The sequence below is a fragment of the Manacus vitellinus genome, unplaced genomic scaffold (assembly GCF_001715985.3).
Source record: "Manacus vitellinus isolate BGI_N305 unplaced genomic scaffold, ASM171598v3 scaffold_0_pilon, whole genome shotgun sequence".
NCBI classification, from domain to species: Eukaryota; Metazoa; Chordata; class Aves; order Passeriformes; family Pipridae; genus Manacus; species Manacus vitellinus.
In genome coordinates, this window is record NW_021938789.1 from 40,637,322 (window position 1) to 40,654,782 (window position 17,461).

The following is a 17,461-nucleotide window of genomic DNA, read 5'->3' on the forward strand; positions in this document are numbered from 1 at the left end:
ATTTTTTGACAAATATGACCCAAATTTCTTCTTTCCTTCAACAATGATTTTGGTAACTGAATTATTAACAGTAATCTTTATATTCATACAGAGTTTATACAAGAGGAAAAGATGTAGGAGCGTGACTTCAGATATCAACTTTCAAAGATTAATGTTCTGTATCAGGTTTTACTGTTCATCTTCTGATAAACATTTCTCTCCAGCCTGCTTATAGCTTTCTTTTCAGCTTGAGTCACAATCCTGGAGGCAAAAGCAACTAGAACTTTGTCCAGTAACTAGGTGGGACCTGGCCCTGCTTGAGAGAAGCATGTACACTCATTTTAAAGATTTTGATTTGATTACAACACTCAAAAGTGACACTATCATGACCAGATCCCTTAAATTCACCACTGATTAAGTACATCTCATTTGTTTTCCTGGTCCTTGTCTAGCAGCAGCTCAATGGTGACAGTTGCTGCTGCTGCTGTGGGCAAGGTCTATGAGCATTCTTAACCAAGTGCCAAGTCCTGTTCCTTTCAAGTGAGCAGCATTTTCCTGACAGCTTTTATTTTAGCATTTGTCCAAACAGGATTTTCTTTAAGCTAATGTTTGCTGGCTAGTTTAGCTCAATGACGTCTGGTATTTCCTCAGTTTAATTTCGTATCCTTTATCCTTTTTACTAAACTTCTCTCTGTGCACTATGATTTTCTAAGACAAACTATACTTCATTCCTGAATGCTGGCCCATCCAATATAGCAACTAATAGTGGCTAGTACCAAAGATGCAGTAAGGGCAAAAAATCCCACGTGTACAAAACTAGCCACAGAAATTCTTCCTTTTTCCTTGCAGCCAGAAGTTGCTTTATACATTGATGAACAAGCCTTCTTTTCCTATCCTGTTTTGAATAACTCCAGATCTCATTGTTATGCACTTTTTCTTGTGTTGCACCATGCCTAACCCTCTGAGAGCTGTGAGTAACCTACTAAAATTTTTGTGATTTCAGAGTCACCCAATATGCCCTGCCTCCCTGGGACCCAAAAAAACCCTAAGCTCTGGAAGTAGGTCACATGACAGGGATCCCCTCGCTCTGGTGTAGTATGGAGCTGACATGAGCTGGGCTTGCCCAGATGTGTAGCTGGGTCTGGAAGGGACCCAGCAAGGTGAGCAGTGTCAGGCCCTTGCTTTCTCCCACCAAACGCTGCTCTGTCACTGCACTCAGGGTAACAGGATTTATCAAAACGTTTTCTTAAATCTAGTTTGATAGAACTTTCCTCTTAAGTATTTGCTGAACCCACTGAATTACTTGCATGGGATATTCAAAAGCATTCAGTCCGTTTGGGAGCACAAATCATCTTGTTGCTCAATAGTATTGCATTTTTGCCTGCTGCCAGTTCAGTCCTTCAACAGCTATCCTCATACTACATTCTTCCTCTTACTTCACTAGCTACTTAGGGTGTAAAGCCTATTATTAGTGATTTTTAAAGCTCTTTGACTGTAAATATTAATTGGAACCTGCCACTTGCTTCAGTGACTCTCCCCAGATTACAGCACAACCTGCTGAGAACCCCAGAGCTGCTCATAATGTAAATCCAGTAGAAGCTCCCTTGAGAACCTGACATTTTTCCTGCCCTGATTGTAACTAAGGGGTTGGGAGAGGACATGAGGAGAAATAATGACAGGGGCAGCAAAAAAAAAAAGAACCTGGCAGTGTCCTAAACCAGGATATGGACATCACACTCTCCTTGGAAGCAGACATATCAATTACTACACAATAGCCCTACAGCCACAGTCCTCGCCCAGGGTGAAGAAAATGGACCTGAAGGAGAGTGAGTGTAATAGTCCATGTGCCTCCATCAAACCAGAAGATCAGAGACTTTCCTATCAGAAACCACACATCCACAAAGACAGCATGTGTCACAGCAGGCAAGGGCCGTGTGACCCCAAATATCTGCAAATGGTATCACAAACTCTTCACAGGGTTTAAGCTGACCAGGCTCCTGAAGCTGAGGATTGAGTTAGCACTGCCTGAATGCACTAAAATAAGGTGTTCAGCTGGATGGTTCCTGGAGGTGTTAGCTGCAAAAGAGGAATAATTGTCCTTGTACAGTAGTTCCTAAAAAGATTGGTCTTTCAGATAAAAGAAATTAAGAGGACTAATACATGGCATTAATGTCAGGATTTAAAGTACCATGCTCATGCCTAGTGCAACCAATTTCAAAGGCATGTAATGACATGACTGTTTCATTATAGCCATGTGTATTAGTGACAGCTGGAATTAAGGTCACCTAAGTATTCCCATTCCTACTCCCTGCTTTCAATTATCCATAATTAGCTTCCTAAAACTTTCACACTGCTATTGAAATTTTGTCCACTTAGAGAGGCGATTTTTCCAACTTTTGGAGAGAAAATTGAATTTGGAGAGAAAACCACCTGTGCTGATATCCAGAGAAGGTCTTTGCATTTAGTTCCCCCCCACGCCCTCCAAATAGTACACTTTTCCCAGGAAAATGACTTTGTACCCACTGGGTATTTTTAAGTAATACTTAGAGGTAAGGAGCTGAAATACAAGAGCGAATGCCTCTTAGGAAAAGAACAGTTTTATGAAATCTAAGGAAGATCGTGGTGGTGTATTCAGCTTGCAAGTGCCCAGATACCATCAACCACACAACTTCAGTATTGAATTTGGATTCTCACTTTTGAAAACATCAGGTACTAAGCAACCACTCTCTTGACTAGCCAGATTTTGATCAGCAGTTCACATCTTCAATCACTTCATTGATATAATTACCTGCAAACAATGCAGTAATTCTGGATTGTGGATATATAATTAAGATAAGGTTCTACCCTTAATCATACACACTATCGATAGCTGCCCTTTACATCATTTTGAATTCCTTTTCCAGCTCAGGTTCGCATCCATTTTCCTTGTGCGCATTTTTTAGATTTTTATGACACACACTGGAACTGAATTAAAGTTACTTATTTATTGGCAGTGGGTTGGTTTATGATTTTTCTGGATTTGTATGTGCTTATTAGAACTTCTGCTTTGATGGACCAAGAAAAAAATATGAAAAAAAGAAAAATCAGTTAGCATGCCTATTATTTGAGAAAATTATATTTCCTTAATAAGTCAAAGAATCAAATAAGTTAAAGGATTGCTGAATTTAAGTGGGAGAAAAAGTTGGATATTAGTAACATTTTTGATAACTAACCATTCATCCTGTAAATTCATGCAATTTAGGTGGAGCACACCAACATTTTGAGATATTACAAGTGATGAAAAACACTAAGCTACAGCTTCATGCACTATGTTGCATCAGCTCACACCAGCATTTGAAAACGCTTCATATTTTCCTCAATATTTTTTTTTGCTTCCTGTGCTGCTGTGACCCATGGATACAGGAAAAACTGGAAATGAAATTTAAAGCAAGAAAACATCTCTCCTATTAAATCAATACATGTGCCAGGGGTCTTTTTCTTCTTTTAATTTCAATAGGAATTTCTGAAAAAAGCATCACAAGTGAGTTGTGGGTGTTTTCTGTGAGTTATTTCCTCTCTCAGTGTACAGCACTTCACCTACCTCTTTAAGGCCACACCTGTATATATGCATACTGACAGTCAAGTGTGCTGTCAACCTCTAATTCCAGACCTAAATAAACAAGTCATCAGTTTGTCATCTTGGCCACTGATCCACTGCCATTTTTTCCCAGTTGGCTGAATTACCATGGAAAATCCTTTCTGTATTATTTCTAGCCGCAGTCACCCATAGAGGGCACCCCGATTGTACCATGCTAGTCCAAGGACAAGGCTTCCTATTTATAAGAACCATTGCCTTAAAATTAAGTTTATAAAGCAGAAGTTGTCAAATGTGCTACATTTATTTTGGTATATTTTCTCTCAAAATGTTCCTTAAATATATTTTTTTTACATAGATAAAAGATTTTTTTTCCCATTTTACAATATTGTTTGTCAGAATAAGAAAAAAGGGAGACTATTATAAAAAAATCTCTAAAAAATTTCATTTAAAAAGCTTCATTATTCTAGTTTTTGTACTATAGATGCACTTGTAAATAAAATTGCCTTTAGTGATGTACAAGATAACCTTTCAATAAAAGTGCAGTTCTTTACAACTCATATCAATACTAAGTAAGCACTTGAGGGAGCACATACAGAGTCTAAGAATGCTTGGGTTTAAATAAGGGCTTAGGGTTTAGATTTTGCGATCCTTATCTGCAAACACTGCCAAATTTCTTTTGAAATTTATTACAACCAGGGACATTCTTACTGAGCTTGGTCTGGGTGCCGCAAGACAGAAAAGTCCTTGGAAAGACCTGGCTGCTGCAGATACCATAATTTCTGTGATCTGTCCAATTTATATTAAATTTTCTTTTGTTTCAGGGGCTGAGAGGGAAAAATAAGTGTTTTGAGGGGGAATAGCACACACAGCAGATGAAGTTACATGATACTTGTAGATAGTTACACTTTTCCATTTACTGTAAAAATGAGAGTCATGTTAGACTCCCTTGAACTTCAGCATACTCCCCTTTCTTGGGGCATGTTTAGTTATCATCACTAAAATAATCCTCAAAGTCTGGTCTCCCAGAGCAAACTTTAGAAGTGTTTCAAAAATACTGCCTTGGGGATCTACTCCAGCCCAAGGACCATAAGGCACTGATATAGCAAGGAACAGGCTTCTGAGCTTTACCTTAACACCCACGTGCAAGGTGTGACAAACACACCTCATGCATGGTTTCAGCCAGATTTGCAGCTAGCTCTTGGCTCTGAAGGAATTTGTGTTTCACCTCTCTCTCTCTCTCCCAAATGCACACACACTTCTGCTCCCCAGAAAAACTCGAGGCATCTCTGACTTGAAAAGGCCAAGTGCCATAAAACAGCAGTCTCATCTGCTCACTCACCACTCTTGTTGGTGTTTTCAGCTAGGCTTCGAGTTCAACTGTGATGGAAACACTAGTCAGGACTTTGACTGACCCTCTAGCCCTGCAGATGTGACAGTAAGTTGTTCACAACTCACATGATACAAGATATTTCCCGATATTGGGATGACTGCAAGCTTATCCCTGGTTATAAAGCAGAGAGTCTTTCTTTTAAATGCATCCGGTTGAAGGCTAACTCTTCCACCACACAAGGTTATCAGGTGTTAAAGCTATGCTTTCCATGGAAGCATAGATGGCTATATGGGGGTTCAGAGAGAACAAACACAAAGCAACTTAAGTACTGTGATGAGAGTAAATAAAATCCAAGTGTGCCAAAGAAACTAAGCAGATCCTTTCCTGGTTACCCATAGGCACTTGAAAAATTCGTTTTTATCTCCGGAGATCTCTTCCCAGATGCCTAAGTGGCTTTATGGATTTGGCCTTTCAATTGTCTCTCCAACTCAGTTCCCTGTCTACACAGAGGAGATATCAGTGCCAAGGGGCTAGCAAACTGTTTCTTGGTCATAGCTGAATTGTGCTGAATCAGATGAGAATCTGCGCTACTGAAGATGCAGAAGACAAAGTGAGCTCCCATTGCTCCCCACTGGTGTCTTTTGAGGTGGTAGCCAGAGGGCAGCTAAACAGAGGCATTGGATTCAGCTGACAAGCCCTCTTTCTGAACCACAAAGCAGTAGGGACAGTGCAGAGCTGCAGAGAACTGAGTACCAAATGCTGCACCTGGCAGTTCTTGGGATCCTCATCCACATTGCAGCACAAAGAACTGGAGAGAGGTGTGGGAAGGGAGGTGCATGGCACCTGCCTGCTCCTCTGTTTCTTCTCCACCTCATCTATAGTGAGAGAAGTGTGTTAGTAACCTCTAAAATCATCATCTGCCAAGGGAGAAAACTGCCTTCCTCCTCCCCAGTACAGGGACTCAGCAGTGAGCCATTCAACTGACTGAGAACAGACAGAGTCATCAGGACTGTTCTGCAGTATTTTCCTGTGGTATCACAAGTGTCTCTGCAATACTCAGTAGAGACATTATTTCTGAATTAAACCCACACTAATTCAGCTCTATCAGATAGGACAAACTTCAAGAGCTGTATTCATTAAAAACTTAAAAACTTTCCCTGAACAGAAGATTCTCTTGTCAGTTGATGTCAGTGAAACAAGATGTCTGTTTCTAGAAGAAGTATCCTGGCACACAATACTGAGTCCTGAGGTATGAATTACTTGATGAATTTCTATCAATTCAATAGAAATATTTGGATAGGCAGTATTTTCCCAGGGGAAGTATCCAGGTATCATTTTAATATAATCCTCAGCCACTCTACCCAGATCCAGCCAGTTAGTTCTGTGTTGGTTTCAGATGGCTGAAGGAAAGGATAGCCCAGGTGCCTTGTGGATTATGAGACAACAGGGGAAATCCATGCCCATCCATTTAATGGCTCAAGGCACTCAAGGAGGGAAAACAAACACCTCACCTCTCCCCCAGCCACCCAACTAGCCAAGGAGGGAGCCACGCTGTACTCATACCTGAGGAACATTCACCCACCCAGCTCCAGCCTGGCTTACCATCACATGGGAGCAGGAGTAATAGGGGATAACAGACAGGGCATAACCGCAAAAGCTGGGAAGGGTAAAGTGTCTAACACAAGATTTGACAGAGACACGTAGAATAGGCAGGGAGAAGCAGCCTGACATCAGGGCTGGGAATAGTTCTGGGCAGAGAAGGAGATAGGGAAATACTCGGTGCCTGGGAAAGGAGAAGGGTTGCATAGACTGTCATTGAAGAGGAGAAAGCTCACAGCTTCCAGAAGAAAGTATCAGAAAGTTATTGTAGTGGCAAAAGAGACCCAACAAGTGCATTTACAAATCACTGGTGGGCAGGGTAAAGCCTGGTGTCTGATTCTATTGAGCAACCAGAAATGCACTAACGGGGTCACATGCTGTGACTGCTTGATATCCACCTCTCTCTCACAGCTAGAAACTTGCCAGCCTTCAGCTGAGACAATTCCCATTGAGATGGGCTCATTTCAAGCTCTCCTGAATGCACATCTTCTCCTGGGATCAAAGATGACTTTCCACAGTGGATACAATGCCCCTTCACCCTTCTTCCTGCACATAGGGCAGTTACTGCAGCTGCCCAGAGTAGGCAATTGGGATCATTCCAGTCACCCAGGTCTATCTGGCTGTCTCAACTCTCTCCAGACTTTAGCATGCCAGAGAGGCTGAAGAAGTAAAGCTTGAAAATCTCCCCACAGGATGTTCTTCACAAGAGAGTAGTTAGGGTGTCCAAGGCATTCTTGGAAAATCCAAAAGAATTAATAGATTTTGTGGGAAAAGAAAAAAAATTAAAGTCTGATGCAGGAGGTGGAGAAAACTAGTGGGTGAAAGTTGTGCAGATCAGCCACACAATAAGTGAACCCAAATAAAATAGCGGCTCCTTGGCAAAAGAATCATAAGGCTGTGACTGTGCCTTTTTTATCCAGTGTAAGAGGGGACAGTCTGGCACAGTGCACTTTAGCTTGGCAAGGGAAGAAGGACTTGCCCAATTAGAAAAACAAGGAGGCTCTGGTGCGCTGGAATATCTCTTTCCCAGTGGCATTCAGTCAGGTCTGCTTTTTCAGGAGAGAACAAAGGGAACTCTCACAGCCACTTGCAGGAAGCCACTCAAGGAGCAAAGACCTTTCATCATCTGTTCCTCAGTCCCCCCCAGCTCCACCCCAGAAGACATTTTCCAGACTTTCCAGTCAGCCCTGAGATGTTGACTGGTGCACCAGCTTCATCAGCTCTCTGGCATGATCTGGCTGCATTCCCTCCCACCTTCAATGAGATAAGAGTCAGGAATGTTGTTCACACAATGGGTGTTACTATTCAAATCTGGAAACCAAAGCAAACACCAAGACCTTTCCTGCCAATCCCAAGGAAGGCATTGTAGACTTCCCTATGGAAGCAAACACATTTTTCCTGGTGAAACATCAACTCTGAAAAGAGCTCCTTTCAGGGTTGTTCTGGAGAAAAATGAAGGAGGCTGCATCAGGGAAGGGATCAGAGAAGGCAGCACTTGTCAGGGAGTTGCACTAACTCAGGTAATTTGAATGCTTCTGATTATCAGAGATGATTCACTTCTGTTCACTTTGCACCAAGTGTTGAGAAAGACATTGCATTTATCTTCATTGACTCACTGTTTCACAACATGAGCTTAAGGTATCCTTAATACTATGACAATGGGAAGGCTTGGTCATCCATATCTTGACACTAGCCAGGGAAGGACTGCAAAGGATTTCAGTAAATCCAGACAAATCAGAAAATGTGATAAAGAACTCAATTATCTCCTCCTCTATTAAAGAGATGGTGTGAAAATCTGCAAAATAAAAATGCAGATGTTCTGAGACAAGAAATCAAGAGGATATGTGCGTGTCTGGAAAGATTGCTTTGATTTTAATCACCACAAGGTGAGTTTTTCTGTTATAAAATCAGACTTACAACATATTGTTTCTTTACTGTACAAAGTTGCTTTGAGTAAATTTATGGACAATTGTCAGTCTCACAAATCCTTGTTAGATGGAACATCTGGAGCTAAAACCACAAAAAGTCAAAGATTATGCCAGGGACCATTTATATAAGCTGACCTAAAATTAGAGCGAAGAGTTCATAAAATTTAAAAGAGGAAGGTAGAATTTAATGGTTGAATTAAAGACAACTCTTAAGAAAGTCACAGGAACGAAGGAAAGGCAACACAGTTCTTTGTATGTTTGTTATGGTGTTACTTATCAGGTACAATCAACATGCTCTGAAATAATGGTTCTCACTGCTCAACCAGCATTGGTATTTACTGTTACTACCATCAGAACTGCTTAACACCCAGAGAGGAGACAGGGTTTCTAAAGCATTGGCTTCCATTTAAGCATTTAAATTGATAGCCATGTTCAGAGGAAATCTGACTGCATTGGGGACTGTCTGAAAGAACCTTTTAGCTAAAATAAGTGTTTCTTTGCCAAAGTAGCCACATGTTTTAAAAAATGATGAGGGAATGGAATGGGAGAAAGGGATACACTGTACTCGATGAAGCATTATTCCTCAGACTTCTTCCCAGTCCTTGCTTTCCTTCCACCTCAGCAAGACACAATGTCTTCTTGGTCAGGGGGAACATTCCCTCTCCAAGGTCCTATATCACAAGGTTAAAAACCTGCAATTATTAGGTAATAGTTGTAAAGCAGTAGCACCTGGGTGAACACAGCTTGTGTAAGACTCTATACATGCAGATATGCAACAGAAGCTCATCTTGGGAAATATGGTATGGTCCCCAGTGGACAAAGAGGGCAGAAAGAAAACAAATGCACACAGATAAGAGGATAACTAAGATCTCTGAGGCCCTCAACAGTGGATCTGTGAAGAGATGCTAGCACTGCCAGATCCCTACACAGCACCCTACTTTTGCAGAGCAATGAACACCGCAGCTCACAGTTTGTTGTGGACAAGTGATATGGCCCTAAATTAAATGATAGTGGGGAGCAAAGCATCAATTGTCCTATGAACTGGCCACCTGTGCGTGGTTGCCAAATGGGAGGTAAGAGATATGCATCGGATTCTGATGAGTGAAACACAAAAAGATACAAGCACAATCACGTGCTTATTGTTGTATAGAGATGAACTCTGTAATTAGCATTTGTGGGGTAGTGTCTCAAAGAGAAAACAAGAAAGGAAATTGCAATGTGTCTATTTATTTCCATAGCTACTCTATGACTGAGAGCCACTCAGCAGCCTCTGCTATTTGTGGGAGGGTTTCCCAACAAAACATACCAAAGGCGCAGGAAAAGGGCTTGTGTGTTGTTTTCTCAACATACAGTCACAGCCCAACAGGTATAGTTCCCCACCCTGTAAAGGAGAGGGTGTAAAAGAATGCTGTCCTTAGAGACAATGGGACATAAATCACAAAGCCAGGCTCAGGGCAGCAAAAGAGAACATACACAACTGATCAGTGAAATAGGAGGAAGACGACATTATTGTCAATATCTACTTCACCACTGCAGGGATAGAGAGAGGTGACACACTAGAACACACAGAGGGAGAAGTGCCTGGTCTACCAGGTGTGATCACAACTCTCATGCTATCCATTCTGCTCACTGTGGGGGCAGAGGGTACACCAGACACCTGTGGTCAAGAATGTGCTGTTCACATTAATGACTGTTGTACTATCATACACTTCTTCATGGAAAGGCACAACGGTCCAAACTTACCAGTCTCTCAACCCTCTCGCTCAGGTCTCTAAACCTTCCTGAGGACTGCCTGGAAAATTCATTATTGTACCGGATGTTGGTGAGTTTTACATTGGCACTGTAATAGAACAGCTTCTGATCTGTAAGGGAAAGAAGAGGAATAGGCAGTACTCGAAGCACCAAGATGAATGAACTTTAGAAAAACACCTGGGGCTGACTGATATCCAGATATCTAGGAAGTGGATGAGCCTTCATGTATATCCAACCCATTCAAATACAGCTTCCAAAAGCTAGGAGCCCAGTAGCAAGCACTCAGTTGAGTTAGGTGATCAAAGCCCAGTTTCCCCAACAGTTACACTTGTGGCCAACCAACAGCACTTCGGGGCTCACACGGGATCACAAGCTTCATCTTCCTGCTCAGTTACCTTTCTTCCTGGCCTGCCAACTCAACACCAAGCCCTGGCAGGCAGTTGCAAGTGATCGGGAACAGGGAATAGCAAAACACCACAGACAGACATGCAGAAGGCTCTGTTTGTCACTCATGTAAGGGAGACCAGAAGACTTATGTGTTGACTTAATCACAGAAGTAGATCATGAAAAAAATGTGAAACAAGTGAAAGCAAGTGAAAGCCAACATAAACCACAGCCCTAAACCACCCTGCTCAGCAGGAAATGTTCCTAAGAGATCTGCAAAGATGCTAAATGAGGAAGGAAAGAGAGGTCTGGAGAAATCAGTGTTTTTTCCCCAAGTGAGCTTTAGACAGACTGGTGAAAACTCCCAGCACAACAGGCACAAAGGAAATGCACTAAGCATAGGAACAGTGATATATTATGTAAAACTTACCATATGCCAGAAAATAAACTAGGAGACCAATGGTGATAGCTGCTGCCACTGCTGTTCCAATAACAATTAGAGCAATTTTCCGGGGCTCAAGATGTCTTATTTTAATAGCTGACTGATGAATTCTGGGGAAAATTAGGAAAAACAAAGGGAGAAATTAGTAAAATATTCTTTTCTATTTAACAACACACCCCCTCCCCCCCCCCAAAAAAAAAAAAAAAAAAGAAAAAAGAAGGTAAAGTTTTCTCCCTTGATGAGTCCACATGATTCTTCCTAGCAATATTAATTGACTTCTCACCCTTCAACACCCTGGAAAATGAAACCGTGACTCAAGACTATTTTGAAATAGATGTTGGGATGTGCTAGAAGTCAAAGAACACAGACAGGTTTGAGGGTTTGGTTTTTTTATTATTAGGGCCAAATTAAATAGGAGCCCCGCTAAGATTCTTATGTGACTCCCGACTATATATCTGCAAGAATAAAACTTAATCTTCAGCTAGGTGAACTTTCATACAGCAATTGGTAAAAAGCACCCTCTGATTTGTTAAGTACATATCTATACATTATTCAAGCTGCTCAACCCATTTCAGCCTTCAAAGCAGAGATGGACAAAAAAGAGAAAGAGATTTCAGAGGGCCAACCTTTGCTTCCTGTTTTGCTTAGATTGAATCTAAAAGCAAGAAGAAAACACTGCTTCAAGCAGTATTTGCTGAAGTGATAGAATGACAGGGAAGGGCAAGGACATGTGAGCAGACACAGGTAGGAAACCTCACCAGATACTTCTCTCTGCTGTGCTCTTAATTACAGGTGCTAATCCAAATTAACTCAAGGAAAGTCAATGGACAGTCAGTACTATAGTTAAACAAAAACTACCTGAAAAAAGTTGGTTACAGCAAATTCTGCCTTTGTCTATAAACTCAAAGACACCTGAGGATCTTTAAAGCCATTTTTCTACTTTATTACAAAAAACACAGAAGAGGAAGCAACAATTTTTGGCAAAGAGTTCTTAATTGTAGAGTCAGATACCTCACTCATGCAGACATACCCACCTTCAGGTTAAGATATAGCCTACCATAGGAAAACAGGCTGCAGGGATCCTCTTCTGAGGCTGCAAGACACCTCAGTGAGTTCCCACATACATAGTTCACTCCCAGAACATACATCTCATGAGCCAGAAGTTTAAATGCATTAAAATAAGTTGAAATAATTGCAAGCAATCACTGCAATTGTTTGCAGTGCAGGAGAAAGACAGCAAGCACAGTGTGCACGGTACATAAATACCGAAGTGGGTCCTGATATTTCATTCTAATTCTATTGCAATGCCTTACAATTACAGCCTTATTACTGTGACCTGGAAAACAACTGACTTAGGCCAAATATCATGATATTTGATTGAATGAGAATGGGAATAATAATTTGTCACTCAGATCTGTTGAGACTTGTCCTGCTTCTCCTATCTAGTGTTTCCTTCCCTCCTGCCACCCTGTAAAACACCTAGTAACCTCTCATCGAGTTTGATTCAAAATGCATCTGTGAATCCATAAAAAAAAAAAAGCAAATTAAATAGTCTTGTTAAGAGCTCCAAAATTATTTCTCAGACTACTGTATGGAAGTTGCCTTAGAACTTTAACTGGAGAAATTAAAAATAAGCAAGTATAAGTAGTCAGGACTTGTTAATAAGAATATTTCTAAGTAGTAGCTTTTAGGTGAAACCATAAAGTCAGTGGTGAATTCAACTTTAATTTTTCATGTGCATTTGTTGTTTTACAGTTTGTTGGGTTTTTTTCCCCACCACTACAGCTAGTAGTCTTTTGCATGGCTTATATGCTTTGCAAATGTGTCTATTATGTTTGAAGTGAGACAAAGTTACAGGAAAAGCCAACAAAACAACCAAAAAAATTGCATTTAACTTAAGATAACCTACTCTTGTATTCTTGTAGATACTGTCATTTAAAAGGTAGTTGTCTTGATTAAGCTGCACAGAAGGAAAACATTCAGAAGGTCTTTCAGCTATAATGATCCTGGCATAGCCCCAAACCAAAATGTTGGGTTGGAGAAGCCCATTTGAAAGGCTGAATGCCACCTCTACACCGCACTAGGTGAGCCTGAAGAAATTACTGCCTATCATATCAGCAAAACAGCGGTTTCAGACCAAAGTAACATGACTGGGACACAGTTAAATAGAGCACTATAAATTTGAAACCTTTTCAGCATTTTTTTTTACATACTGTAACATTTTTTTATAACTCTTCTTCTTTATTTCTTCTTTCAAGTTCTGTGTTATCATTTGTCAAAGACAAACCCCAGTCCATAATGGTTACTCACGTGTGTAATTTTACTCACACATGTGACTTTCACTTAATTCATGAAACCTGTTTGAGAGCATCATTTCAAAGAGGTGCAAAGGGGTCTCAGCACCAGCTTCTAAACTGAATTTCCTCAAACAAGAAGCTGTTTGATAAATACATCTTAGAAAGTCACTTAATGGAGAGGGGGCATTACTGTTGGGAACTTGGATGTCTTTTTTCTTTTTGTTTTGTCTGAATAAACTTTCTCCCTTCCTTTTACACATAAGCATGAAACACCTGTTAAATTTTATTCTCCGCTCCTAATTTCTTTTGAAAAAAAAAATTGGTTTTAGAAACAAAAGGTATTTTTGAGCAAAATATCCTTGATTAGGCTGTACCATCTGGATGCTTCCCCATTTGAATAGACATTCTGCAGACCAGGAGGATTTCAAATCCAGGTTTTCAAAAATATCCGTGAGACAAACCCGTAAAGATCATTGAACTGATACTTTTCCATTCCCATTAACTTTGAGCTTTATTGCTGCTTTACTGTATCTCCTGAGGTTCATTCCTCAAATATTAATTATTGTATCTGACAACATGTCCCACTGAGTAAAACTGAACAGTACTTACAGGGGTTCAATACACACAAGAGAAGCAACCATGCCAGAACTGAAACAGCTTCAATCCATGTGATGACGTGTCAGGGCTTGAATACTCTGCAGAGAGCTGATAAAGTTCAACAGTGGGAATTTATTTTCTCAGATCAAGAGTCTAACAGTCCTTTTTAACTCCTTTGGAACTGTCTGCCTCCAAGAGAGGGAACAGGGAGCGTAGCCTAGAAATGCACAGTAGGATTAAAAACACACCATTTGGGGAGATCACTGAAGTCCTCCAGAGCAGAAATGGAAATGAAAATTTTAAGCCTGAACCAAATACCTGAAGCTGAAAGCTTTCCACTGACTTCAGAGGGCTTTCTGACAGGGCTTTTCTGTCTGCAGCTTAAGTGGTCCTTCCCTCTTCCCCAGAAACTCTGCTCTTTCCCAGACAACCATGCCCATGCAGTAATCTTAAACACATTGCAATCACAGACTGGGTTTCATCTCTTGGCAGAAGACTGCCAAGTCCCAGACTAAGATTTGTCCTATGAGGAAGAGGAGCAAAATATTTGCTGACAGAGAGAAACAACAAAAAATGATATAAAATTGCTCACATTGCCATGACAATTTTACTTGTTTCTCCTCTCTTTGTTTTCTAATAATTCCAAACACTGCCTTGATTTTCCAACTGACTCATTTTCCTAGAAATACCCGCTGAGACCTTTCCTGAACAGTAGTAGGTAATCTGGAGCCCTGCATTCCGTACTTGTGTTCCTTCCCATCACACACAGAGAAGACCTCCAGGAACATTATCCTCAACAAGGAGCTCACACCAACAAACACAGAGCCAGAGAGATCCCTCCTGTTATGCATTTTACAAGACAGACATAAGAAGGACACAGTTGATAATGTCTGTCAACGTTTTGTAACAGAGGAGTATCAGGAGAAAAAATCAGTGTCAAAGAAAAATTAAAAATTAAGAGTACCATTCAGTAAACAAATAATAAACACTTCATTAAATAAATCATGTGTGCACTTGCCTCACTCCAGCCTGAAACTGTTTGTTTACAAAAGAAGTTAGCGTCTTTTACCTATTGGAATTTATATTCACTTCTTGCAAAGAAGCAGAATTACAACTGCCTTCTATGAGTCAAAATGTCTGCTTCAGAGGAAAAACCTCAAAATCTTCCTCACTGGGGCTGAAAGCACACTTGGACACCTGTGGAACCCTCCATTACCTGCAGTGAGCTTCATATCAGAGACCATGTCTAGCTAAGTCAGCATGAACCAGGAAAGACAGCACAGGCTCTGCTTTGGCATACACTCACTGACAGTGTCTGCTCAAGAAAGGTGCTGACAGGACAGACAGCTGAAAAGCCAAGCCCAAAACAGTCACCTAGAGATGATCTCTTGTGGGCTATTATATGTCCTTTGTTTTTAGTCGTATAAGAGAGGCATACTTAGATTGACAAATTTTCTCCACTGTTTTAGAATACGTGTAGCACCTCTCTCTTAAGGTGTTTGGAGGAAAAAAACATTTATAAAAACCACTATCAGCCTTAGTAATAATTGTAATATACAAATACACAAATAATAGGATACTAATGTGTTTTAATTTGTTTACTTAAATATGTTTACTGGTATATGAAAACTATACTGAACATCACTACGAAGGAGCTCTGCAAGTCTGATACAACAGACCAGCCCTTCTGTGATCATCGCAGTCTGTGACAGCTTATGTCTACTCAGAATATGACCCAAAGTATCCAACTTCCCCTGTGGTTTAGAAGCTTGTATTTCTGGACAATAATACATTTTCCTGTATTTTATACTTTATGTCCTAATTTCAACTGGGATACAGCTAATTTTCTTCATGGTACCTGGTGCAGTGCTGTGTTTTAGGTTTAATGTGAGAATAATGTTGATAACACACTGATGATTTAGTTGTTGCTCAGCAGTGCTTATTGTAAGTCAAGGACTTTTCAGTTTCCCACGCTCTGGCAGTGAGCAGGGGCAAAAGGAACTGAGAGGGAGCATGGCCAGGACAGTTGACCATGATACCATAGAGCATCATGCTCAGTACTGGTTTTTCCCTGAATCTCCTTCCCATCCCACTGGGGCTGGTGGGGGGTGTGTGTGAGTGGCTGCATGTTACTTAATTTCTGGTTGGGGTTAAACCAGGATATACAATAAACAATAACTAGGCTGGGTAGATAAACAGTGAGATGCTGTAATCTAGCAACATATTTCCACAAATTTCTTCATGAGAAAAATGCTGCTGAAATTAGAGAAAGATCCTTAGACAAGTGGTTCAGCTGATACTGAAACCCCAGGAAATTGTCCAGCAGTAGAGAAATTGGAAAATTTCCATGTTCAGTTCTGTGTAAAATCTGTCCCCCTGTCATTACCAAGTTTGTCCACAGACCACATGAAGCTTTCAGATTGTCTTATATCAGAAGCATGTCAAACTAAGCCATCCCAAGCTTTGTGTTAGTTTGGCTCCATTTAAAATGGAGATCTGTATGTAATCAGAAACACAAACACGGAAGGAGTATGTGGTGGAAGCAGAATGCCTTGATTTTAAAATCTTATGCTGACCCAAAATGCTCAATCATAAAACCGCCTGTGAAAAAAATCAATAAATGAAACACTTCTGAAACATCATCTAAGAGGAATAGCAGGTGCCAGAAAAGGGCATCTTACACTGAGGCTTGCTCAGTGAATGAACATGACTAGATTTTAAGGCTCAGGAGAAGATCTTGTCTCATTCTAGTTTTCCTGTCTAAAATGGCCAGAAACTGAGCACATATGGCAACAAAACACAAATGGAAGCAATTCTCTATGAGTCAAATCAGGTGTAGAGTGTACCGGAATCAAAAGTATTTCCCTAGGGTTTTCTAAACTCAGGATGTACTCTGGGACAAACTGACAGAATAAGTTCTTGTTTGGCACCAGGCAGGAACCACATCTGCCTCCTACAATAATCAAAGTTAACTCCCATTAATGCCAATGGCATATGAGTGTTCTTGCACCAGGGCTGGTATCTATTTCCTGCTACACCTCAACAGTCTGTAATTTGCATTCATATTGCTCACCTACTGCATGACAAATTGGTGTGAGTGGCACTGCATTTCCACATGCATATTCACTTTTAGACTACCATATACAACACCAGCTACTCTGTACCTCACCCTGTCAGGGCACAAGATCTTCACAAGGAAGTTACAGATAGGACATTGCACTTGCGTTCCAGACTGCAGGACACAGCACAACAGAGGGACAAGACCAGCAAGGCTGTCTACTCCGCCTAGTTTTCCTTAGCAGCTTTGCTTCCTGAAGGATTTTAGGGAGCACACATTCCAACTGAGCTTGAAATGTTCTGAAAAGAGGCATCTTGGAACTGGATAAACCTAATACTGAAACACCACTCTTATATGGGACTAAGGCAGAGGACGATGAGCTCAAACAGCAAAGCTTACAGCTCCACACTCAGATCCACATCCCTGCACAGCAAAGAACTCTGGGCATCTAACAGATTACAAAGGGGCTTTGATTAAGACCAGGCAGTTTCCACCCCTTCCCAAACATGAAAATATTT

General features: G+C 40.8%; 1 protein-coding gene across 1 annotated transcript in view; it reads right to left on the reverse strand.

The window, feature by feature from the left end:
• LOC103766236 (transmembrane protease serine 11E) overlaps positions 1-17,461 on the reverse strand; it is a 39,022-nt gene that overhangs the window by 19,578 nt on the left and 1,983 nt on the right. The window contains exons 2-3 of the mRNA XM_018082077.2: positions 10,980-11,101; positions 10,157-10,275 (exon numbers count right to left, since the gene is read on the reverse strand). Coding sequence (XP_017937566.1) covers positions 10,157-10,275; positions 10,980-11,101 — 241 coding nt within the window. The remainder of the gene's footprint in view (positions 1-10,156; positions 10,276-10,979; positions 11,102-17,461) is intronic.